Source organism: Armigeres subalbatus, chromosome 1 (assembly GCF_024139115.2).
Source record: "Armigeres subalbatus isolate Guangzhou_Male chromosome 1, GZ_Asu_2, whole genome shotgun sequence".
Lineage (NCBI taxonomy): Eukaryota > Metazoa > Arthropoda > Insecta > Diptera > Culicidae > Armigeres > Armigeres subalbatus.
Genome location: NC_085139.1, coordinates 58337706 through 58362489, shown reverse-complemented (window position 1 = coordinate 58362489; position 24784 = coordinate 58337706). Strand labels below are relative to the sequence as shown.

The 24784-nt window shown below is 43.0% G+C and overlaps 1 protein-coding gene across 1 annotated transcript; it reads left to right on the top strand.

Annotated features, from left to right (window-relative positions):
- Positions 1-3609: 3609 nt before the first annotated feature.
- On the top strand, positions 3610-24622 carry LOC134225940 (uncharacterized). Its single transcript, XM_062706396.1, has 4 exons — positions 3610-3792; positions 3864-4797; positions 18848-19434; positions 19494-24622. The coding sequence occupies exons 1-4, from the start codon at positions 3713-3715 to the stop codon at positions 24457-24459; spliced, it is 6567 nt and encodes a 2188-aa protein (XP_062562380.1). The 5' UTR covers positions 3610-3712; the 3' UTR covers positions 24460-24622.
- The last annotated feature ends 162 nt before the right edge of the window (positions 24623-24784 follow it).

The following is a 24784-nucleotide window of genomic DNA, read 5'->3' as shown; positions in this document are numbered from 1 at the left end:
CACGCAAACCAACACCATCAACAGGTAGCGGAAACCTTCACCTACATATTGATGGTGTTGGTTTGCGTGGGAGAGCTATCAGATTCGTCAAATCGTCGTTTGAGTTTTTGTTTACAAAAGCAGATAAGTCGTTTTGAAAATTTTGTCTTGATTTGTGATTTTTTGTTTTATAGTTTTTCCAATATAAGTCAGCATAAAGCTCCAAGTACACCGAAAAAATTCTTTATATTGAATATATTTGTCGCACACATAAATTTTTGCAATTTGGCGACCCAAATATATGCAATTTGTACCCACACATAAATTCAATAACTGCATATTAGAGACCACACATACATTTTATTTGATTATAGATTATATTTGTACTTCGCGTGGAGAGTGGTTATGTGTGCACTAATAAGAATCATGAATTAAATTAATGGATTTTTGCCAATAAAAATGTGTGGAATTTTTGTAGTGTAGGAAATAAATTAATTTCCGAAGTAACTGTCTAGTAACAGTAGCTCATTTTATAGTAAGAAAGCCGAAAGCGCAACACAAATCAAGTAACTAGTATTGTACTTCCAGTTGAAAACCGAAGTGAGCTCTCGCGACAATCGAGTTTTCTCACGTTTCCTTTTGTCGCAACTACGTCGCGACTAGTGCGCATCATGGCGCACGACGGTGGCATAGATGCGCACTAGTCGCGATGCAGTTGCGACATCAGGAAATAAGGAAAAACTCAATTGTCGCGAGAGCTCACTTCGGTTTTCAACTGGAAGCACAATAATTACATATTATGGTGTGGTTCCTTCCATATGCCCCTCGATTTATGTTGCTTGTAAAATAGATTTGTATGCATGTGTGATATTTGTTCGGCTTTGTTTATATTTCCAAAGTAGTGGTAGTGAATTAAGATGTCAAAACTGAAATTTCGTTGAAGCGGCGCTTCGATTAGCCCTAGCAGCCAGAGATGCCAGATTTGAAGACATGTTTTAAACTTGAAGATATTAAATATCAAATCAAATTTTGAATCTTTGTGAATAGACATATATGGCAGTCCATATATTGTTACATGAAGAAGAAGAAACAGAAACGATGATACCAAAAAAAATTGCACAGGAAAGCATACGTAGAAAATTTTGAAACTCTTCAAAAACTCTAGAAGCAATTTAAATAAAAACGGTTAGCAGTATGGGTTCGGAAATTTCTTATATTGTATAATGTTTACGTCAATTTCAGGTGGAAAAATTTACGTGTTTTTTCAGGTGGAAACAGCATGCAGATTTTCTTAGTTTGAAGTACAGTATACCCCCGCTGATCCGACAAATGTATGGCCGGACTATCGGGGTTTCTCTCGTTAATCCGACTGTCAAATCCATACAAATGAACCAAAACAAAATCACAGCACAAATTTGAAAACTGACAGCATAATGTGTTTAAATGGGTGTTGATACTTTTTAATCCGGAAAATTCCGAATTAGCGAGATCCGGATTAACGAGTCGTCGGACTAGTGAGGTCCAGATAAGCGGGGGGATACTGTATAAATATTGGGGCCCTCATTAGCCTAGCGGTAAGGCGCATAGCTATACAAAGCAATACCATGCTGAGGGTGGCTGCGTTTGATTCCTGGTGGCGAAGCAATTTTATTAGAATGTACGGGTTGTTAAGAGTCGTAATAAAATAATAATAATAATAATATATAAATAATAAATAAATACAATATTTCTATTCGAAATTTTATTTTCTAATATTATACTTAAAACACAGTATATATAAGAAAAGTCCAACCCTGTACTGCTTACCGTTATTAAATAATTAAATTGCTTTTAGAATTCTCCGTATGGTTTCCCGTGGAGATTTTTTCGATTATCATCTTTCTGCTTCTTCTTCTTCTTCGTGCAACATCAAAGAGCCAATTGTCTCAGTCGATTCTTTGGCTTATTTAAGGTCAACTTTCCCAAAGAACCCATATTTTTTTAAGCCTCTAACTATTTAAAATATTGAAAACAAAAACCTACAAAGTGCTGCACGTGTGAACCAGCCAATATTAACAAAAACATGATTTTTAATTTTTTTTTAGTTTCAAAGTCCCAGATTCCGAGGATTCTACTTTGCTGCAAATAAATACACTGGATTCTGTTTTCACATGATTTACATTTTCTCAATCTTCCACTCATCCTAAATGTTTAACGCATAATAATTTTCATGTGATTTTTCTTTGATTTAGTCTGGATTTTTTGAAACATGTTACGAAGAGTTTGGTGGTAAAATAAAGTCACACGATCATAAATACGAGCGAAAAAAAATCGTGTAAAAACAGAATCCTGTGTACTTCAAATTTGGCAACACTGCCATCACACTGCAGTGCGAGCTCACGTACGCCATTATCACAGACAAACGGGCATCCGATTATTATAGGTTGCTAAATACAGTATCCCCCCGCTTATCCGGACCTCGCTAGTCCGACGACTCGTTAGTCCGGTTCTCGCTAATTCGGAATTTTCCGGATTAAAAAGTATCAACACCCATTTAAACACATTATGCTGTCAGTTTTCAAATTTGTGCTGTGATTTTGTTTTGGTTCATTCGTATGGATCTGACAGTCGGATTAACAAGAGAAACCCCGATAGTCCGGCCATACATTTGTCGGATCAGCGGGGGTATACTGTATAATAATAAAAAAAATACTACAGCACCAACGCTTCTTTTTGCTAACATGCAGAAATACCTAAATCACAAAAATAAAAAGTAAAACAAAGCAAATTCCATTTCATTGCTTTGTTTTCGATGGGATGGAAATGGAAGCTATGAGATGAAGTGCCGAACAGTTCCCCTCACCGAGAAAATTCTTTATATTGAATATATTTGTCGCACAGATATTTTTTTGCAATTTGGCGACCCAAATTTGTGCTATTTGTACCCACACACATTCAACTGCATATTAGAGACCACACATACATTTTATTTGATTATAGATTATATTTGTACTTCGCGTTGAGAGTGGTTATGCGTGCACTAATTAGAATCATGAATTAAATTAATGGATTTTTGCCAATAAAAATGTGTGGAATTTTCGCAGTGCTGGTATGAATATGTTTTTCAAGGCATCATTCGTGTCACATCATTCCTTTGATATTTATTTACCAATCAACACGTCCGCATATCTGTGCATTTATGCTGCATGTGTTTCGCCATGTTGTTTGTTGTCTTTCGTCTTCGCATTGCCGGCCGCCAGCAGCATATTTATGTTGCCCTCCTATTCTCTCCTACTTCGCGTGCGCATTCGGTGCCGTTCTGCGCATAAACACCACCGAGAATGTGTTGGTGCAATCGCGCATCAGCAAGCAAAAACACTAATCGATCTTCCTTTTCACGCTCTTCGTTTCGGTCAGTGTTGCCGGCATGGAAAATAGGTTGGTTATTTCTGATGTTCATGGTTTATTAATTTTAATGAATAAAGTTCAAACATTTATTTGACGATTGATTAAATGCTTTTGAATTTATGAGAGATAACAAACATCTATGACTAATGAATGAGAGGTAATAACAATAAATTTGTACATTATACCTGCGGTTTTCACCTATACGGAGTGAAAACTACACAACTGACAACACTGCTCCACGGCTTGCTTTGCGAAAAATCGCCGATGACAGAAAGAAGAAAAGAGTAAAAATTTTCATTCTGGAGGACAACGACGGTGCAGAAAACGAGAAGACATCCAGAACAAGATGGATCTCTCAATGTCCTCCTCAAGGGAGGATCCATTTGCATCGGACAGTATATTTTCCCAGCAGGATCTTCCGGTCGTGTAAGTTCCAATGTGTTTTCTTCGGCTAGTGGTTTTGTGCAGTGAAGCTTTGTGTTTTTCTCCATTCGCAGGCCAAATGACAACCCAGAGACGTACTGTCGCTTGTGTTTGACGACGCCTGATGTAGTTCCGCTTTTTCCACCGGGAACCGATCCAAATGTGTACGTTTTGGAACTGATTGGCCAGTACATTGGAGTGGGGCTGACAATGGAGGACGATTCTTCCTGTGCCGTGTGTACGTCATGCCAGTTGATTCTGGATCAGTTTGACCTTTTCCGACAGAACTGCCTGAAGGTTGACATTGCCATACGAAGAAGAAGGCTAGGGTTGGATCGGGTGGTTAAGTCTGAACCACTGCAGGATGACGATGAAGAGGAGATAGATCTTCCGTATAAACGGTTGGAAAATCGCTGTTACCAGTGCCGAGTATGCTCGGAAAAATTTCGGTCAATGTCGCTGTTCATGGGTCATTGTAAGGAGCAACATCCGGACGAGGCAAAGATGTACAAATGTAAACACTGCACCAAATCTTTCATGACGAAAACAGCTAGGCTGCAGCACATTAGATCTCATCAACCGACTAATGCTGATGGCGATCTGGGTGTCATCCGGATGCAGGTGTGCGAGAAATGCATGACTACTTTCGAATCGTACAAGCTGCTAAAGGACCACATCAAGGAGCAACACTCGAATGATCCGAAGCAGGAAACGCTTGTGTGCGGCACCTGCTCGAGACAGTTCAGTCGCATTACGATTCTCCGCAATCACATCCTACGGGTCCATTTGGGCAAGCAGCCTCATGTGTGCAAACAGTGTGGTTTTGATTTTGCCTACTCGCAGCAATTGGTGGCCCATTTGAAAACCGAACATGGCATCAGTCCGGACGAGTTCGGACAGTTTGCTGAGGATCATTTGGAGGACGAGGAGGGAGTACCTCCAAGTGCGGGATCAGAGAGCGATCCTGCGGCAGTTGGTGATGCTGTAGTTAAGACAGAGCCACAACCGGTAAGTTATTATTTATGTCATGCTTGGATTATTAAAGATATTTAACTTTTACAAACATAAGGTAAAATCAGGGTCAATTAATATTTGGGATTTGGGAACATCATTACGAGGGGCAGAAAAAAAACTCAATGTTTGTTAATAAATTTGGTTGTTGCATTGCAGGGGGCTCCTCCTTAGCCTAGCGGTAAGATTCGCGGCTATAAAGCAAGACCATGCTGGGGTGGCTGGGTTCGATTCCTGGTGCCGGTCAAGACAATTTTCGGTTTGGAAATTGTTCCGACTTCCCTGGGCATAAAAGTATTATCGTATTAACCTCATGATATACGAATGCTACAATATTAACTTGGCTTAGAAACCTTGCATTTAATAACTGTGGAAGTGCTGATTGAACACTAAGCAGCGAGGCGGCAATGTCCTAGTGGGGGGATGTAACATAACAACAATCATACAGGTTTATATTAAACGCAGCGTTGAGCGATTGCTAAATCTGTTGGATTGCCGTTTGCTATTCTTCTGTGCTTTGCAATTATGTATAATTAGTAGAAATACAAAATTAGTAAACTTGTGTAGTATAATATGAAGAAGCATTTGGGATTTTGTGGGTTGTAGGTGCGTACTCACCTATTCGGTTTCCTCAATGATCAACTAAGTGCGTGCTTTCAATAGTCAATCAGAACTGCTTGGGCTTCTATTGTTATAATTATTATTTCTTCAGTCTAAGACCGGAGTGGCCTGTGCAGTACATAACAGTCGTTTTTATTCAGTTCGGTCCATAGCTGTACGTCGTCAGCCACGCAGTCTTCGGAGGGTCCGCAAATCGTCTTCCACCCGATTGATCTAGCTGCGCACCTTGCCTTCTTGTGCACGTCGGATCGCTATCGAGAACCATTTCCACCAGGTTATTATCCGACATTCTGGCTACGTGCTCGGCCCACCGCAGTCTTCCGTTGCGAACAATGTATGGTTCTCCCAACAGCTTTTGAAACTCGTGTTTCATTCTTCTTTTTTTAACTTTATTTATGTGTTATCTCGTGTTTCATTCTCCTCTTCCATGTACCGTCTTTTATCTGCGCCCCGCCATAGATGGTACGCCACACTTTACTCTCGAAAACTCCAATTGTCGTTGGCTTCCCGGTCTTCCGCAACAACACCAATTTCTGCCGTTTCCATCTTTCGGGGAATCTACACTCATCAATGCATCTCTGCATAGATAGCCTGAACATATTCGGTTTCGCTATGATTGCTGCCTTGCGAGCGCTGTTCGGAACTCCATCAGGCCCTTGAGCTTGTGCGTTACCAGCGATTTGGCCACCACGAGTAACTCTACCTTCGTCACCAGAGCCACCATTTCGGCCGCACCCATATTGCCTTGCGGTGCAAGAGGCCAGAGACTTGTGGCTCGGGACGAGAAGTGTACTTCAATAATCCTCGCAAACCTTTCCGGGGACTGTTGGGGAAGTGAAGAGCCCCTTTTAGTCGTGGCCATTACTATCCTGTAGGCGTCACCCCACGGATTCGCGTTGGAGCTTTCACATAGGTTGTCGAAACACGATCTCTTGTTGCTCTTGATAGCCTTGTTAAAGGCCAGTTTCGCAGCTCGAAAAACTTCACGGCGGTCCACTCTTTCATCATCGGTGCGGGCAGGTTGCATCCTTCGTTTAGCCTTGAAGCAAGTCGATCGAAGGGCCGCAATCTCGGTACTCCACCAGTATACCGAGCGTTTGTCATTTCTCGGCAAGGTTTTCCAAGGGTTGTGGCGTTGCACATGCGTGATAGGACAGCTACCAATGCATCCCCGCTTAGACCTTCAGTGTTGGCTTCCAGTCCCAGGGCCGCGGTGAAAACTTCGCTGTAGACCTGACACGGACCTGACATGGATCCCCGGACCTCGGATGTTGCACGCCATAGTTGATCTTAAAGCGAATTGCTAGACGTTCACTATGGGTGTAACTCACATCCAACCTCCAGCCCAAGTCTGGTGCCAGACCAGGATTGGCAAACGTTACGTCAATCCATGACTCGTCTCCATTCCTTCTGAACGGACTAGCGGAACCATCATTGACTAGTACTGTGTCGAACTTCGCTAGCACCTCTATTAACACTTGACCCCTTCCAGAGGCGCATCCACGTTCCGAGTCGTGGGTAGGACAAATAGGAAATGCCGATTTGGGGAACAGTTCTGGTATTAACAGCGATTCGCATAAATTTGCAGGTGTTTTAAGACTTTTATAACGGATGTACCTACCGTTAACAAAAATTGTACTAATCACTGCAAGCAAGGCACTCATCAACAGTCGAGATCAGTTCTATCCTCGTTCTTGTGAATGCTGGAGGGAAAAGCAAGGTTAATTGGGACACCTTGTACTTAAGAAAGGAACAGAGAACTCTACGTCCTCTCATCGGTGCCACAGGATGTTTTGGAACTGTTAGTGTGGAAACTGTAACGATAGGAATCGTTTTGGTAGAAGGTGAAACACAGAAAGAACTAAGGCATTCAGAATAGGAAAAGAGGCGAGCGAGCCTGTGATCGAACCCGTGACCTCTTGCTCATAGACAGAAACGATAGCCACTAGACCGCCGAGCATGTTTCCGATTTGAGCAACAGTTCTGGTATTGAGAAGTCGATGCACATTCTATCTATACTTCCGCTGAAAGCATAACTGTTCTATGTTGATATGGAATCCATTTCAATATGGAAAAAAATATGCTTGCAATATAATCAATTCTAAAAATAATCAAGACTTAGGCCGGAATATTTATATAATTTTAGAAAATTTCCTCTATTTTTAGGACATTGCTTTCCAATTATCGATTATCGAACATCTCTACAAGCTTCCTGAAGAAGTCACGGGTGACAGAAATTTAAAAAAAAAATCAATTGTTTCAATCAATTATTTCTAACTAGTAGGATTTCACATTACCTCTGGGATCAAGCAATCCAAAACAAATTTCCAAAAAATCGCATGATTGTCGATAAATCTGTTTTGGGAGCTCAGAATCCCTTACGGATCAGATTTAAAGCGGTCTTTGGTATGTTTTTGGTTCAATAGAGATTTGAAGAAGACTTTTTTCGTGGCTTCTAATAACCCATTCAATCGTGCTTTATCATAACTTCTAAAAAAAATTATTTAATCGCATTTGCAGATTTCAACAATTTCTATTTCAAGACAAAATTTTCAAAACGACTTATCTGCTTTTGTAAACAAAGATTCAAACGACGATTTGACGAAGTCCAAAACAACAATCAGTAGTCTATAACTTTAGGATCCCAAAAACATCTATGATTATTGTTTGGACTCTGATTAACTTTAAAATCACCTTCTGCTAACACACAAATTTTTGCCAACCAATGACTTTATAGGTTTTTACCACAATCATGGGTAGGACAATGCTTTGATTGTCCCACCAAGAAAAATTCATCGTGCTGGTGATTAAATTGATCATAAAGAGAAAATTTTAGTCCGCATCCAGTTGTGTAGTTCATTAAAATATTTAGCGTTCGTTCAATTATTTTTTGTTTTAAATCAAACTACACGTTATACACGGCAGACCGTTTACCAAAACGAACCCTGCCACAATCCCTACCCCATATATCAAACATTCCAGTGATTTCTCGGGGAAGTGCAGATGACTCGTCGGCTTCTATCAAAGCGAGTATCACGTCAACAATTTCCTACCCATTCCTTAATTGACCTGCATTCGGATACGGCAGGCGCTGGTATTGCTTATTTTTGGGTAACCAGTTCTTACACATTGAAGATGATGTTAGTCCCAAACTTCATCTATTGGTTCTCTGTGTAATTACAACTGACCTGGCAATAACGGAGTAGCAACTGTGAGCGGTCAATCATGCTCATGCTCATGGGATACGAAGTTCTACTCATAACGTGGCGCAGAAGAGGCACTTTGGTGTCTTATCACATTCCTGCGCCTTGTGCCCTTCCTCACCACAACGACGACACAGGTTGCTACGACTCTTAGCACTGGACATACCGATCAGCCGATCCCTCACTCCATTACCTTTTTGGCTTCCGCAACCAATAATCTGAGGTAGGCTACCTGCCAACGGGACCGTCTCTTAGGCATACAAAGGTCTCCTCGGCCTCTGTACCGCACTGGTCTCTGGCGGTAGAGAAGACGTCGTCTGCGTTTGTGACCTCGCCCAGTTGCTTGCAATGGAGGGTCACTTCCGCCCCCAACAAACACACGCCGTCACCCAAGCTTCCTGTAGTCCGTCCCACTAGCTCTCGCTCCGCGTTTCAGAACCAAGATCATCTCACCGGTCTTGGTACGTCTGACGCTTCGCACGTCCTGACCCAAAGCCGAAAGCGTTTCGGCCGCCCCCATCGATTTTAGTATCTATTCTTATAAGTTTACACCAACAAGGCCTCGCCTCTGTCTTTAACTTTCTTTGTAAGTCGAGATGCGTTCGACTTCCGCTTTGCCCTACTGGTCAGCTGCCAGGGATTTTCGGTCCCTTGTGCCGGTGGCACCGGTCGACTGGTACCGCCTCGCTGTTTGAGCCGTTCCGGTTAGGTGCAATTTTTTTCTTCATTGGCCGTTCAGGACGAAATCAATCGCCTCTTGGGCCGCAGTTCCAAGGAAGGAGAAGGCATCGGTTTGGGCACCTTTGTCGGCCTTCTATCTACCCCCCACCCGCCTGATAAACGCATCCTGTTCTTGTCTTGTGACTCGAACAGCCTGGTGGAGCATCCGAAGGTTCTGTTTCATTTCCTTTCCTGATTTTCTGTCTTGCGCTCGCGAACTCGATGATATCATCGAGTTACTTGACGACTACCCGCATCTCGGGTAGTAGTATTATAATTTCGGTATCCTTGTGGTTGCCGTCGAATCCTATTGGAGTAGTCGCCTCTAATGATGGTTATCTTTGTCCGCCTTACGGATTGCAGGGAGGCCATGCCAGGGTTGACACTTACGTGTTCAGAGCCATATCAATGTAAGCGAAAGGGCATCTGAGCCTACACCCACCCAGCAGGCAAAGCTTGATGGCAGGATTGGACAACGTGCTACAAGGCCCACCACAGTTTTAGAGGTCGGAAGACAGCCTAGCCATTATCCCACTCGCCGTTTCGAGTCAGTGTCACCCGGCTCTACTTAGAGAGTAGAATGTCAGACTGCCAGCCCTCGCTTTCACAATATTACGATATCCGAGGCAAGGTCCGTTAACACGCGGCCAAAATGTCATAATCAGGGTCTCACTGGTATTGATGCTGATGTGCCAATTGGCACTCCCTGGGCTCCGGTGCGCTTTGAGCGGCAAACGGTCGGTTTGATAGAGTCGGCTTGCGGACACATGCAGCTTTTTGTTGAGGGTTTAACAAAGCTTATTGCCAAGCCTCACCACGTCCTAGGCAGGCCCCCTTACTGGAAGAGGCCGTTGGAAGGGGTCGTACTGCCCTTGGACATAGTCCCTGCTGCCCCTTGTGTATGTGCATGCGTATGTCTGTGTATTTTTTTTACTTGGTTACTCTCTTCTAATGCCTACGGGACTTACTGGATGTCAATACTTCGGGGAGGGGCTGTGCTCATGCACTTCACTTGTCCAGCTTCTAGCAAGCATTGCTAGCTCGCTGCATTCTCCTCATCATTATTGATGAAAGTATGACTGCGTATCCCCACTACGCCACGTTTTGCATTTGGCGCTCGTACAATTGCTCACACTTCTTAGGGACGGCACGGCTCTTCATCTTCACTCACTGTCCAGCGCCCTCTGGTCTTCACGCCATTTTCGCTGCAACGACCACATGATCTGCGTTACTGCTCTGTTCACCACGTTCCACTTATTCTCATCTTCACACATTTCCTGAACGATGTTCTCGGAGATTATGCTACGAGTGCTGACTGTTAAGATCCAACTCCGTTCTGCCCTAAATTGTGAGCAGTCGAATATCACGTGCTCCGATATTTCTTCACAGTTCGGACAGGCCACACAAAGTGGAGACTCTGCGTGTCCGAAGCTCTGCAAATACTTCCTGAAGCATCCATGGCCTGACAGGAACTGCGTCAGGAAGAAGTTGACTTCTCCGTGTTTTCTGTTCACCCACGACTGCAGGTTCGGAATGAGCCGATAGGTCCACCTTCCTTTCGAACTACTGTCCCAATCCAGCTGCCACTTTGGGAACGAATCGACTCTCGCAATCTTGCGTGCTCCCGTCGTTCCACGTAGTCCATAGCAGGCACAATCTTCCTCCAATAAAATTTGGAAACGCTGGCTAGGAGTCTTCTAGAAACGCTAGCTAGGAGTCTTACTTATCTTATTTACTGCTACTAATCGCAGAGCTATTCGCCATTAGTCTGGTCAATGCTGCGGTGGCTTTTGCTGCCTTATCGCAGGCGTAATCGACGTAGCTGTTGAAGTTGAGCTGGTCATCGATCATCACCCCCAGATGCTTTACTTCTCGCTTCGACTCGATGGTGACCTCCCCGGCCGTGATTGTAGTCTGCTGAACTGTTTTCCGGTTGCTGATTATCATCACTTCGGTTTTATGGTGGGCTATTGCCAGCTATTTTCCCCACATCCAGTTCTCCACTATTCCTATGGCCTCCATAGCACGTTCTTCCACCTCATCTACTGGTTCACCGATTACCAAGAGCAACACGTCGTCTGCAAACCCAACTATCTTCACGCCTCTTGGTAGTCTAAGCTGCAATAACCCGGCGTACATCGCATTCCACAACGTCGGTCCCAGGATGGAACATTGTGGAACACCAGCTGTTATTCCTACTCTCTATAGTTCTCATGTGTTTCGTAAACTAGTGTCCTCATCCTGTGTAGAGAGTTGGCTTTTGCTTCCCAACTAGCACTGTTGAACGCATTTTTCACGTCTAAGGTAACCACAGCGCGAATACCTATCCTAACAGTAGCGAATACCTATACTCTTTTGCTTCTTGGCTGCTTCAGCTGCTTCTTCCCGGATAGCGTCAATTGTGGATCTGCTCTTCCGGAACTCAAACTGTCTGCTCGATAATCCGTTATCGCCTTCTGTATGGATAGCTAATCTGTTGAGGATGACCTTCTCCAGGAGCTTTTCGACCGTGTCTAGCAGACAAATAGGTCTGTAGGACGATGGGTACCCGGGTGGCTTACCAGGCTTCGGAAGCATTACTAGTTTTTGCCGCTTTCAGCAATCGGGAAAGTTTCCTTCATCAATGCACTTCTGCAATGTGATACGGAACATATCCGGGTTCGCCCGGATCACTGCTTCCAAGTCGAAAACGTAAACATTGACTTCTTCTGCTGATTTCAGGAAGATTAGAGACGTCTGGCGGTATTTTAGACTTCCGTTCGATAGAAGGCGTATAGCGCCACCAGTTCCAATTGGTTGTTAGCTGGGAGCGGTCCTAGTTGTTGAGGAATTTGCAGGAAAAGGCATTGTTTACCTTTGCAACATTGGCCCTTATGAAACAACAGTGTCGAATTGTCATAAGCTTTTCTGGGCATCTTACTGGTTGTATCGATGGACGTCTAATCTGCAATAGCGACCCTGTATGCATCCCCCCATGGGTTACCACCTGCAGGGTTGTTACGACTACGCGGATTTCGCGATTTTCGCGATTTTCGCGGATTTCGCGGTTTTCGCGGATTTGGCGCGGATTTACATAACGATTTTAGGGTTTCGCGCGGATTTGGCGCGGATTTAGATTTAGGCGAAAATTTAATAAATAAAATGCTAGATCTATGGACGTTTATTTGAGAATTAGTCTTTAGTCTTTTGATGGGCTTGATGGGCTTTATTTTAATTGGCAAATGTTGTTGGATATGTCCAAACCCTTAGGGGTCGTACACTAATAACGTAGGCACTTAAGGAGGGAGGGGGGTTTGTTATTTTCATACACTCCATATGAATAAAAAAAATATTTGTATGGGAAAATCTTACATGGGGGGAGGGAGGGTTGTTGCCATTTTTATTCGATTCTAAAACATCACAAATCATGTGTTTTAAAGGACATGCACAACCATTTTCACCTTGTCAATTTCTTTGTAATTCCCAGATATTTGTCAGTTTCTGATTGGTTATTTTTTTAACGATGAAGCACTTAGCATGATAACATTTTTTGAAAGTCTTTTCGTCAAGAATGCTTTCATAGTGTTGAAACATTTTGTATTGCTTTCATAACGTTCAACTAGCACGAATAAGGGTTTATTCAACAATTAAAAACATAAAAATGTTCTTTCATTTGGCTTTTATGCAGATGCTTCATTTTGATAGGTGCTTCCGCAGAAAATGATTCTCAAAAGTTATTTTTTAAGATTTTTTTTGCGTTATTTTTGAATAGCTCCGATGGTATATTTTTACAGGAATAGCATCAGAAAACGAAGAAACCTCCTTAAAAAGGATCCTTGTATAAATTCCTTGTAAATGAATTTCCACAGCCTAAAGAGGATTTTTGCAGCATTTAAAATCGGAAAAGTTTTAAAGAAAATTTTGAAGGAATATCCGCGGAATTTATTCAATTTCTGCAAGAATTTCTGAAGCGATTTCCGCAGAAACTCATGAAGACATTTCCACAAGTAGAGTCTAAAGATTTTCTGCAGGTTGTTTTTGAAGAATTTCCTTGAACAAAAAATTTCCAAGAGAATTTCCGAATACATTCCCAGGGGAGCTTTTGTACAATTAAAGAGCGACTTCTGCAGCAGATCCGAGAGTAGTTGGATTTCTGCAAACATTTCCAAGAAAATTTTCTGGAGAATTCCAGGAGGATCAACCACAGCAATTTTTGGGATGAATCTGTCCCCAATAATAATGTATTTCTACAGGAATTCTCAAAGAAGTTTTTGCAGACAGTCTCAGAGATTTTGGCTTCAATTCAAATATGGTCAAAACAAATAAAAACGGTTAAAAAATTACAAATTAATTTCCACTAAAAATGTTGTGCAAGAAACAAGGATTGAAGTAGAAATAACACATAAATAACGACCTGATTTTTGCTAAATTTAACGTTTTTCTAAATTTTAAGTTATTCTGAAAAATTCCCAAAAAAAATCGGCTGAAATTTCTGAAAATATTCCTCTGGAATTTCCAAAGTAATTAACGCTTGAAAATCATGATTCTAACTGGTAAATCAACGGAGCTTAAGCAAACATATTAGATTTTGTATTATTTGTTTCTTGGTACGAATTCAAAGAATTGTTTTATGGAAGTTTTGTTTATAACCGGAGCTGTATTGTCTAATTCCTTAATATCTACACAAGTTTGTTTTGTAAACAATAATTATAACAAAGTTGCATAATTCATTTCTTCAGAAGAACTCACCCTTTTGGTAGATTCCTTATTATTTGCCAAGTTTATCTATAATTAATTATGATTAAATTTGACCTTAACATTCTTTTTATATCGACAAAAAATCAACTGACAATAACGTAACAAAACCATCATATCATTCAAAAAGCGGTGCTTATTGAAAAAGTTTTGGCTGTTTAGTTCTTGTTCACTTTCAGTTCAGGTTCAGTACTTCTAGTGGTGAATAGGGCCATCTAGAGTGGTTGTAATACTATCTGCGGGTTACTTAGTATGTAGAGAAAATGCTTATAGAATACTAAGTTGAAAAGCAGGCTAAGTTCCAGTTGGAATAATAAGAAGAATAAGAATATTATAAAAAACGAACTTGAAGAGAAGACGTTCAGTAAATTGCGATAAAAAAAAATGATATTTCACGTGTATTTGCTTAGAATTTAGTTCAAAGTCGCGAGGATTTGGCGCGGAATGGATTTCATATCGCGCGGAAAAAGCGCGGATTTGATTTTAGTCGGCGCGGATTTGGCGCGGAAAATATTTCAGGATCTTCGTAACAACCCTGCACCTGCGTTACGGCAAAGCTCTTGCATGCAGGCTGCCTTGCTAAACCTAATTTCCTTTTCGAAAACAGCTCTTGCTCCGCTGAACACAGATCTACGCTCCTCTCTTTCGACATTGTTGCGGGTTCTCTGCATTCTCCACCTTGCTCGAAGACAGTTTGCGACGGAGTTTGGCGATCGTTCCATTCTACCAGTAGACTGGACGGCGGACATATCGTGGCTGTACTTTTCTCGACATGGTTGCATCTCAGGCTCGAGTCAATGCTGCAACCAGCTCGCCTGGACTCAGGTTTACCAGACTGAGCTCAAATCTAATTGCCTATGCTAGCACATCCTTGTTAGAGGTTTCTGTCTTCCACCTAAGCTCTTTGGTACCACACTCACGTGCTTGCATCGTTATCTTCGCTCCGACGCAGTATCGGACCGCCTAATGATCGCTATGAGTATACTGTCTATGATCGCATATCAGTCCCATCTTTGCTGGGTTTGCTATTCCTATTCCAGGACTCCAAGAGGTAATATCAATGATGGACTCTCTGCCTTCTCTCCGGTAGGTGGTCGTCGATCCTTCGTTAACCAAATGTATGTTCAGCCTAGCAAGTGCTTCCAGCAGACTCAAAAATCTTTGGTTAGTGAGACGGCTGCCCCACTCTAACGCCCAGCCATAAAGTCACCAGCGATGACGACTGGTACATACTCCTACTGTACATATTGCGGCGGTTCCAGCGTCATCCGCTACCTAATTGCCGTCTCCTGATGGAATACGCTATGGATCCGAAATTATTCCAACGTCGCACTTCGATTCCTTTGCGGATTGCCACAGCAGTTTCTGCGCGATATCACAGGGATTGAGATTAATTTGTTTTACCTCCACTGTGAATTACCAGACATCGCCTGTGTATATGCTGGACATTTCTGACCGCCAGTAACGTGGTATCTACTCTACATCCATCATTCCTACAGATTAGGCATTTCGGTGGCTTCTTGTAGCTTTGCGCTTTGTGGCCATCCTCTCCACACCTTCTATAAAGTTTCGATCTATCTGGACATTTACAATTTCGTGCCAGATGGCCAAAATTTTGGCACCTGAAGCACACCTCTGGTTGCTGAGAGAAGCTCAGAGAACACACCGACCAACCAACTTTAACTTTACCAATTTTTAATGCTTTGTCGGCAGCATCTACCGGAAGCTTTATTCCTGCGCACTATGTACCGGATGCCCCCCTTCTTAGCCGGATTGAGATTTTGACGTCTAGCAAATTAAATTACTCCTTCATTGCGATATGGAGCTTTGCTTTTTTGGAGCCTTCTGGTCTTTCGTCTCCGGGCGAGGATCTATGCCTCTTAGGCACGGATGCCGGTGTGTTTTCCGGTTGCACTAACTTCTCTTTTCTGCTCTAGTTGGACTCTTCCGGAATCAGTCCAGGTGTTTCATTTTGCAGCTCCGCTGATGCAAGGGCGTGTTTTGCATCAGTCAATTCTTTCTCAGCATTTTTTGCCCTCTGCATTAGGTTGTGCCGTCATGGCCAACCAAGAGCCCTCCGGGTATATAACACCAGCTCCTTGACGACAAACTCGTGGAGCTTTTCTGCCCAGCTCTTTGCTGCTAGTATCTTCAGCTGTTGATGAGGCACGTTCCAGCAATTGTTCGTGGGCAGCTGCTGCTAATTATCATCGCCTTCGTTGCTTACTTGCGTTGCGGTATTACCGCCTGGTGCTGTTCTACCGCCTTTTTGGTCTGCTGAGGCGGAGACCTCGTCAAACCACATGTGACGAACGGATTCGACACACTTGCTCCTTTGTTGAGTTCTAGATTGTTCTTCATGTTGAAAGGGTCCCTCCTCCGAATCGTTGCCTCCGTTGTAGATAGTCGCCTATAATGATTCCATGGGTACCTATGAAAGCAGTGAGGTCCATGCAAGGATTGACACAGGTACTTTATGGCCTGATCGACGTAGATCAGGAATGTTACATCTGAACGTACTTATCGGGACAAGGGCAGTCGCACAGTTAGCCCGCTCGCCTTTTCAAGAAGGTTTCACCCTTCCTTAATCCTTACTCAGGGAACAGAAAAAAAAGATTATAAGCCGTTCACAAACGCAAATTTGGGCAAGTTTAGACCTCTTCCCTCTCTGTTGTAATAATTTTGCGTTGATGACTTAATTTATTTGTAGAAATTGTAACGCTCGGCCAGACTTCCTCCATCTCCTTAAGGTCACTCCTGACGGAATCCAAGATTAAAAGTGCTCGCGTTTTCGGGGGCACACCACTCGATACGGAAGCAACGCACAACCGTCATTTTTATTATTTCACGCATGCTGCGACGCAGCAAAGCTAAATCAACAAATATGACAGTTGTGCGCCGCCTCTGAATCGAGTGGTGTGCCCCCGAAAACGCGAGCACTTTTAATCTTGGATTCCGTCAGGAGTGACCTTAAAGCGTTACGTTATTTGTGAACGGTCCTTATATCAATTATTTTCCATTTAATCTGTTGTCTAAATGAAAGATTTGACCAAAAAAGTACAGCTACATGGAAGTTGTTCGTTATCACCCTTCCATGATACAATAAAGATGAAACATAGTATGTCGGCATTCTACCTTGGGCTGGGTACATGTAGCTAATGCTGGACATTTATAACTATCATTATAATTAGACGCATTTAGCCCGAAGGCTAATATAAATGATTTCAAGAAAGCTTACTGTACGATTTCCAATATCATTAAAAATGGCTTGAGAAAATATCGCGAACTTAATCACAGAAGGTACTTTTTTGAATTAGAATACCAGGGTGGCCACCGAACCGGGAAAAACGGGAAAAGCGGGAAAAAGACGGGAAATTGAAGTCACCGGGAAAAAAAGCGGGAAAAACCGGGAATTCAGAACATGAACCGGGAAATAATAAATTTTGGGCAACTTACATTCAAAATTCTTCAAAGGGTTCAATGAAGTTGATATAAAGGGAAAGATTTTCTCTTTGATTTTCATTATTCAATCGCATTCTAACTGAGTTATTTGATTTTAGCACATAATGTGTGAGGAATAAAAAATAAGTAGTTTTTTTCCAGATTCATTTGCTTCTAGATCATTTTGATTCCAATTTCGAGTAATCGGCTTTTTGACTGACTAGCTATATTTTGTACTTATGTGTACATTTGTTGTAGGATATCCTCAGTTATGGGGTTGGGGGATATCGTCTAGTATAGGACCTAAACGATTTGTGATTAATTATATCTGTTAAACAAAAACTTGGGCAAAAATATGAATAATTTACCCCGGCTATATATAATAAATATTAGAAGATATAAATGCATAGAATCGAATATTGAAATATTCATTTTTTCAAATGAATTTTTTTATCTTTACGTTATTCTTCTAATGTCCAAGTTTGCCTTTGTATGAACATCTGTTTTTTGCATGTAATTTCCAACTGTACAGAATTCGAATAAAAATGAATATAGTAAATAATATATATTTTAATACATGTTCAAGGGTTGTTTGGAATTATATTTAAAAATTCTACAAATCATTGAAAATGGTAATTTTTAATATTTCATGAATATGTCTATAATATTCTAAAGAGGAAGCAATGCACTCTCCAATAGACGAGATCTATCCTAGCCACGTCCTTGTGATTGCTGAGGAGGGGGAAGGATGGCTAGTTGGACACCTACTTAAGAAAGATGCAGAGAACTCTACGACCTCTTATAGGTACCACGGGAGGTTTTGGAATTGTTAGTGTTGTGGAAGGATTTAACAGTAGGAATCGTTTTGGTAGAACGTAAGACACCGAAATAACTATGATAGAAATACAAAGTAGGAAAGGGACGAGTCTGGAATTGAACCTACGACCACCTGCTTATAAGGCGAAGCGGGAACGTTTAAAGTTTCCAATAAAAAAATCCAAGATTTACTTTCTGGACATTACTTCTAGAAATTAAAAAAGGAAAAATAGAATAAATTACGAATCGAATGTTTTGATTGCCTAAAATGTGTTTAAATCGAAGATTGTCTTCGGGTTAAATCTTTGTTCAAATTATTTAATTATTAATTTAAGTATAAAGGTAAATAAAACTCTTACCCTGATTTTTTTCAAGTTTAATTAAAACCGGGAAAATTTGACAAAAATTACCGGGAAAAGCGGGAAAAAACCGGGAATTTGAAAATCGACTTTCAGTGGCCACCCTGGAATACGCATAACATACCAAATTCTTCATTTTTCTTTCTTATACAGACAAACACAAACGCATCAGCAGAAGCAGATGAGCGCAAGAGAATGAACCGTTACGCCTGCATAGACTGTAGTGTAAACTGCGCAAGTACAGAAGAACTCCGTAACCATCGCAAAATCCACCAGGACCCAACCTGGTGGAAGTGCAACAACTGCCGCAACCTTGTGAAGCATCAGCAGATGCATCTGCAGAAGAAACATCCAACAATCAGCGAAAGTGAACTGGATTCATCCTTCACGATCCGATACCGTTGCTGGATGTGCCGGATGTACTTCAAAACGCTCCACCAGATGGAAGTGCACGCCAACGTCAAACATCAAATTCCTCTACCGGAACACCATCAGGTACCGACACCGTCGGATGAACTGGAGGAAGGCGAAATCCGCCCGGAAATTCAGATAGGAGCCCCAGCTTCAACAGTGCCGCCGCCTTCGTCTACTTTGATACATGCAGCGGCAGCAGGGCTTCCGTCCGGGATCCCACAACCGTTGACAGCGCAACCACCGTTGCCGTTCGCAGCAGAACATTTCCCTATGCTACTGTCCCAGTTGGAGAACGGAGCATTGGATTATCTACGGGAGTTTAGCAGGTGAGTAACTTTTTCTATGGATTGTGTTAACTCGAGTACATCTACTTTCGTTTTCTTAGATTGATCGATCCGAATAATCAGCTTGGATTGGCTGCACAGTTGGACATCAAACCGAATGTCGCAGCACTGAATGCTTCCATGGCTATGGATCTGTCAGGCAATAGTGCCCTGAACTTGAGCAATTTCACATCGGCGGTAAATTCTACCAGAAATTCCGACGTCAGTATGGATGTTGCCGAGGACGAGAGTGAATCAGAAGACGATACCTTCATCCGGCTGGACAACCGGACCTATCAGTGTAAATTTTGTCCGGAAACATTCCGTCACATGCAACTGATGAGGAAGCACACCAAAATTCAACATCCTTCGGAGTGGAAATGTGTCAAGTGTGCTCATTGCAAACGTCGCTTCCCTTCGGCTCCGATACGCGATCGCCATGCTCATTTCCATAGATTGGACCACCCATGCAAGTGCACCGAATGCGACCAGATGTACAGTACTCAGAAGCGATTGGATAAGCACTTCCAAATCTTCCACGACAGGACATCGCACAGCTTTTCGTTGGAGCGCTTCAAATGCGGTTCGTGCGAAATGACCTTTGTCGAGAAGAAGTACTATGATCTGCATACAAGAATCTACCATGAGAAAAAGCCCCAACGGTTGAAGAATCTCTCGGAGAAGATACAGGTTTGTGAGAGATGCTTTACTAAATTCGATTCAAGAGAACTGCTGATGGATCACATTCGTCAGAAGCATCAAGGAGATCCTCCGTTGAAAAACTGCGTGTGCACAACGTGTCAAAAAGATCTGAAAACAATAACACTGCTGAGGATTCATATTCTGGTGGTACATATGGGCATCAGTCCGTTCGTTTGTCAACACTGCAATGCCGATTTTGCCTCCCGTCATTGGCTTCTGAAGCACATGGAGAAAGAACATTCCGAGATCGCTTTGTTTAAGTGTCAGTCTTGCGACGATAGTTTCACCACCGAAGCCAGGCTTATCGAACACAAAGATAAAGCCCACACAGAGGTGATCACGGAGTATGACGCAATTACAGGAACGATGGTATATCCTTGCACCAAGTGTGAGAAAAAACTAGCGACAAAGGAACTCCTTGAGAAGCATCTGATTAAAGCTCATCCGTCGTTTATGATGATGTACAAATGTCCTCTCTGTACTCAACCTATTCGTTATCGAAAGCAGCACATGCAAGTCCACCATAAAATTGAGTACAATCCTAAAGAGCACCAGTACCAGCTCCGCTACAAATGTCACTGCTGTTCGAAAATGTTCCAACAGAAGCGTAACCTTTTGGCTCATCAGAACTCGCTGTCCTTCCAGTGCAGTCGCTGCCAGATGCGATTCAAGACCAAGAAGAACCTGCAAGCGCACATGTCCGCTCATAAGTCGAATAAATGTCTCAAATGTGAAGACTGTGGCTTGGACTTTGGCTACCGGGCTCGGTTGGACACGCACCGAGAGCGGTACCATAGCCCCACGTCGACGCGGGTCCTCAAGATTATCAACTGTCCGTACTGTCCGAAGTTGTTCATTAGTAAGAGCAACCGGGAACGACATATTGCAGCCAATCATGTGCAGAGCGAATTTAAAGTTAATTGTAACCATTGCCAGGTGCAGGTGACGGATACGGCCCAGCTTAGGAAGCACTACAAGGCCGTACATCCGGATGAAAGAGTCACGTTCAAATGTCCGGCCTGTGAGCGGTTCTACCTGAATCTGTCGAGCTTTAAAGATCATTACAAGAAGCACAAGGAAGAGGCGGAGAAGAGCTCGAACAGCACCGTCGATGGATCGGAAGCTGAAGCCGATGTGAGTACGAATAAGACGAAGAAGATCAAGCAAGAAGTACAGGATGCAAAGGCAAAGACCGTTGAAATTAAACAGGAAAATGCTGATGTGAGTGGTTCAAGTCAGGAGAAGGTTAATGATGTCAAGCTGGAGTTCGAGAATGGAGAAGTTGTTCCTGCTGCGGATGATGTTAAGGTCATGCAAGACACGGTGAAATTAGGGGAACCAACACAAGAAGCAACGGTTGCTGTTGAGGTTGAAAATGAGGAAAAAGTGGAAATCACCGATCCCAATGTAAAGGATGGAGACGCGAAGGAGCAAGCAGAAATTTGTCCGGGTAAGGATCATGCTTCAAGTGAACCGGAAGCAGTTGAACAAATAGCGACTAATGCAGAGAAAATAGCTGAAGGTACGGTGCATGTCCCAAAAGCCGATGAAAGTGATGAACCAATGCTTGTGGACCAAATGAGTGAAAAGGGAAAAGGTTCGAACCAGGCAGACTCATCTAAAGTTGCTGAATCAGGAGAACACACAACGAATGCAATTAAAGATTCAAAGGTTGAAACGAAGGAAGATACAGCGGCTGCAAAGAACTCTGAAGAAGGGAATGCGATCGCTGAAAAGGAAGATTCGATTGCACATGTATCGAGTGATGAACCAATGGAAGTGGAGGATCCTATAAAGGTAGTTGAATCCAAAGAAACTAAAATGGCTGTTCAGGAATTGTCATCAGAACACAAAGAATGTACCGTAGATATAAAAGAACAGACGAAAGAAGATGCCATCCCCGAAACTTTAAAATCCACCGAGAAAACGAAACAACCAGAGTCAACTGCAGATCAAGCTCCGTTAGACAAAACAATTGATGGAAAAGAAGCGCCAGCGAAGGTGCAACAATGTGAACAGGAACTTGCATCATCTGCACAACTAATTGATGGTGGCGATTCATCGCAAATGATAGATCAGCAGACTTCTGATACCAATAAGAAAACTTCAGAAACAACTGCTGAAAGGACGATAGAAGTAGAATTGGCAGTCGAAGTAGAATTGGCAGTCGAAAAGACAAAAATTCCACAGGAGCCGGATGCTGTTTCAAACTTTGAAATGTCGAAAACAGCAGACACCACATTAAAAGATGAATCAGTATCAAAAGAAAACAAGTCACCTGATGAGAAGGTACTGCTACCAGAAGTAGTTGAAACAGATGCAACTTCCAAAGAGCCCTCAGAAAAGCAGGAGAAGCCAGAGCAAGCACCGGTCACGACGCCAGAGCAAGCAGCGGTCACGACGCCAGAGCAACCACCAGTCACGACGCCAGAGCAAGCTTCGGTCACGACACTAGAGCAAGCACCGGTCATGACGCCAGAGCAAGCACCGGTCATGACGCCAGAGCAAGCACCGGTCATGACGCCAGAGCAAGCACCGGTCACAACGCCAGAACAACCACCAGTCACGACGCCAGAGCAAGCAGCGGCCACGACGCCAGAGCAAGCACCTGTTACGACTCCAGAGCAACTACCAGTCACGACACCAGAGCAAGCACCAATCACAACGCCAGAGCAAGGACCGGTCACGACGCCAGAACAAGCATTGGTCAAGACGCCAGAGCAAGCACCGGTCACGACGCCAGAGCAAGCACCGATCACAACGCCAGAGCAAGCAGCGAACACAACACCAGAGCAAGCATTAGTCAAGACGCCAGAGCAACAACCGGTCACGACGCCAGAGCAAGCACCAGTCAAGACGCCAGAGCAAGCACCTGTCACGAAGCCGAGAGCAACAAAACAACGGCGGGTCAGCAGAAAACCAAAGGCGAAACAAGCTCGGGCTAATGAATTAAAAGATTCATTCGTGGAAGAGACAATGTCAGAAGATGAAAAGCCGGATGGCGAAGAGACAAAAGACTCGTCTTCTATCAAGATAAAAACGTCACTTGTTAAGGATACTAACTCGCAAGATGAACCAACGGATGTTGAAAAAGCCAAACAAGAATTAACACCTGATAACAAAACCTCGCCTATCGAGGAGGCAAAGGCGGAAGAAACAAAGTTGGATGTAGAAGAAGCAAACACATCTAGCAACATCAAAATATCATCTGTAACGAATTTAGAAGAAAGAAAATCGGATGCGCAAGGAGTCACAGATATACCGCCAAGAAAGCCCTCAGAAGTACAGAAAAAGCAAGGGAAACTTCCTGTTCGGAAAAACGCAAAGCAATCGAAACAAAAACGGGTTGGTAAACAACCAAAAGTAAAGCAAAAGACATCCGATGAAGAGATTAATTCCGAAGTTTCAGCCAATGAGTCAAAACTGGTTGACGAGCAGTTCGAACGGGACATAGTTTTAGAAAACTCAGTAGTATTAGACGAAACAGCACCTTTAAGGGATGATGTACCGCAGGTAGCAACTAGTAGTCATGCAGATGAAAATGAAAGCAAATCTACGGCTCTGGTAGAATCAACTAAAATGGAAACTGCTCAGAGAGAGAATAACGAAACTGAAAAGACAAAACCAAACGGAGCTGATGTGCCATCGGTTGACAAAGAACAAATAAAGAATGATTCTCCTCTCGAGCCTCCAGAAAATGTCAACAATATAGAAGCAGTGCCACAGCAATCAAATGAAAAGCAGCTAGAAAAGACTGCTGAAGAACCGGAAGTCCTTCCAAGTGCACCAGAAGCAGGACACTCCGCAGCAGAACGGGCGGAAGATTTCCCAGTCAAACCTGAGAATGAGCCTAATCCCCCCGAAGAAAACAGCAAAGATGAAACCCAACCGGCAGAAGAGAATCGGTCGACCAACAACTCACCGACATCCGTCGCAAATGATTCGCCATTCACCATAGTAGAGTCCTCGAACGATGCTTCGGAGATTTCCGAAACGTCTTCGGTTACGTCCGAACGGAGTTCGGTCAAGCGAAAGGCAACCCCCGCCAGTGAAGGTCGCCGCATTTCCACACGCAATGTGCACAAACGAAAAAAGCGGCTAATGGTACTGCTCGACCCGGTTGACGTCGACAGGCTGATGGAGCTTAGCCGGGGCAGCTCGGTTTCTCCGTCGTTGGACAGAATCACCCGGAAGGGATCCGCTTCGGCCAGGGCATCCAGCAGTGAGTCACAACCTGCCACGGAGGACCAGCTGCCAGCCAAGCGGCTGCGGCGGGAGAGAAGAACTCCCAACTCGGAAGGTAGCGGCGTGACTGGAGATTCGTAAGTATTCAAAGAATATTATATTCTACAGTAAATATAGAAATATTGTGTTTAGTAGTCTATGTCGAATTTCGTCTCAAGAAGTTTACTATAAATGTAGCATCCCCCATCCCTGTCGTATTGTAATGGTACCCATTATATCAATAAACCGAATTAGTGTGGTAAAAGTTGCAGCGCGTTTCAATTTTGTTGTAGTTGTGAAATTCCACCCTCAAGTGGTGACTCTATGTTATAGTTTGTATGTATGAGATCTCCAATGATTTGGGGATTTTCGAACGTTGGGCAAAATATGAATTAAATTATTCTGGTATCTACGAATCTCTAAATGA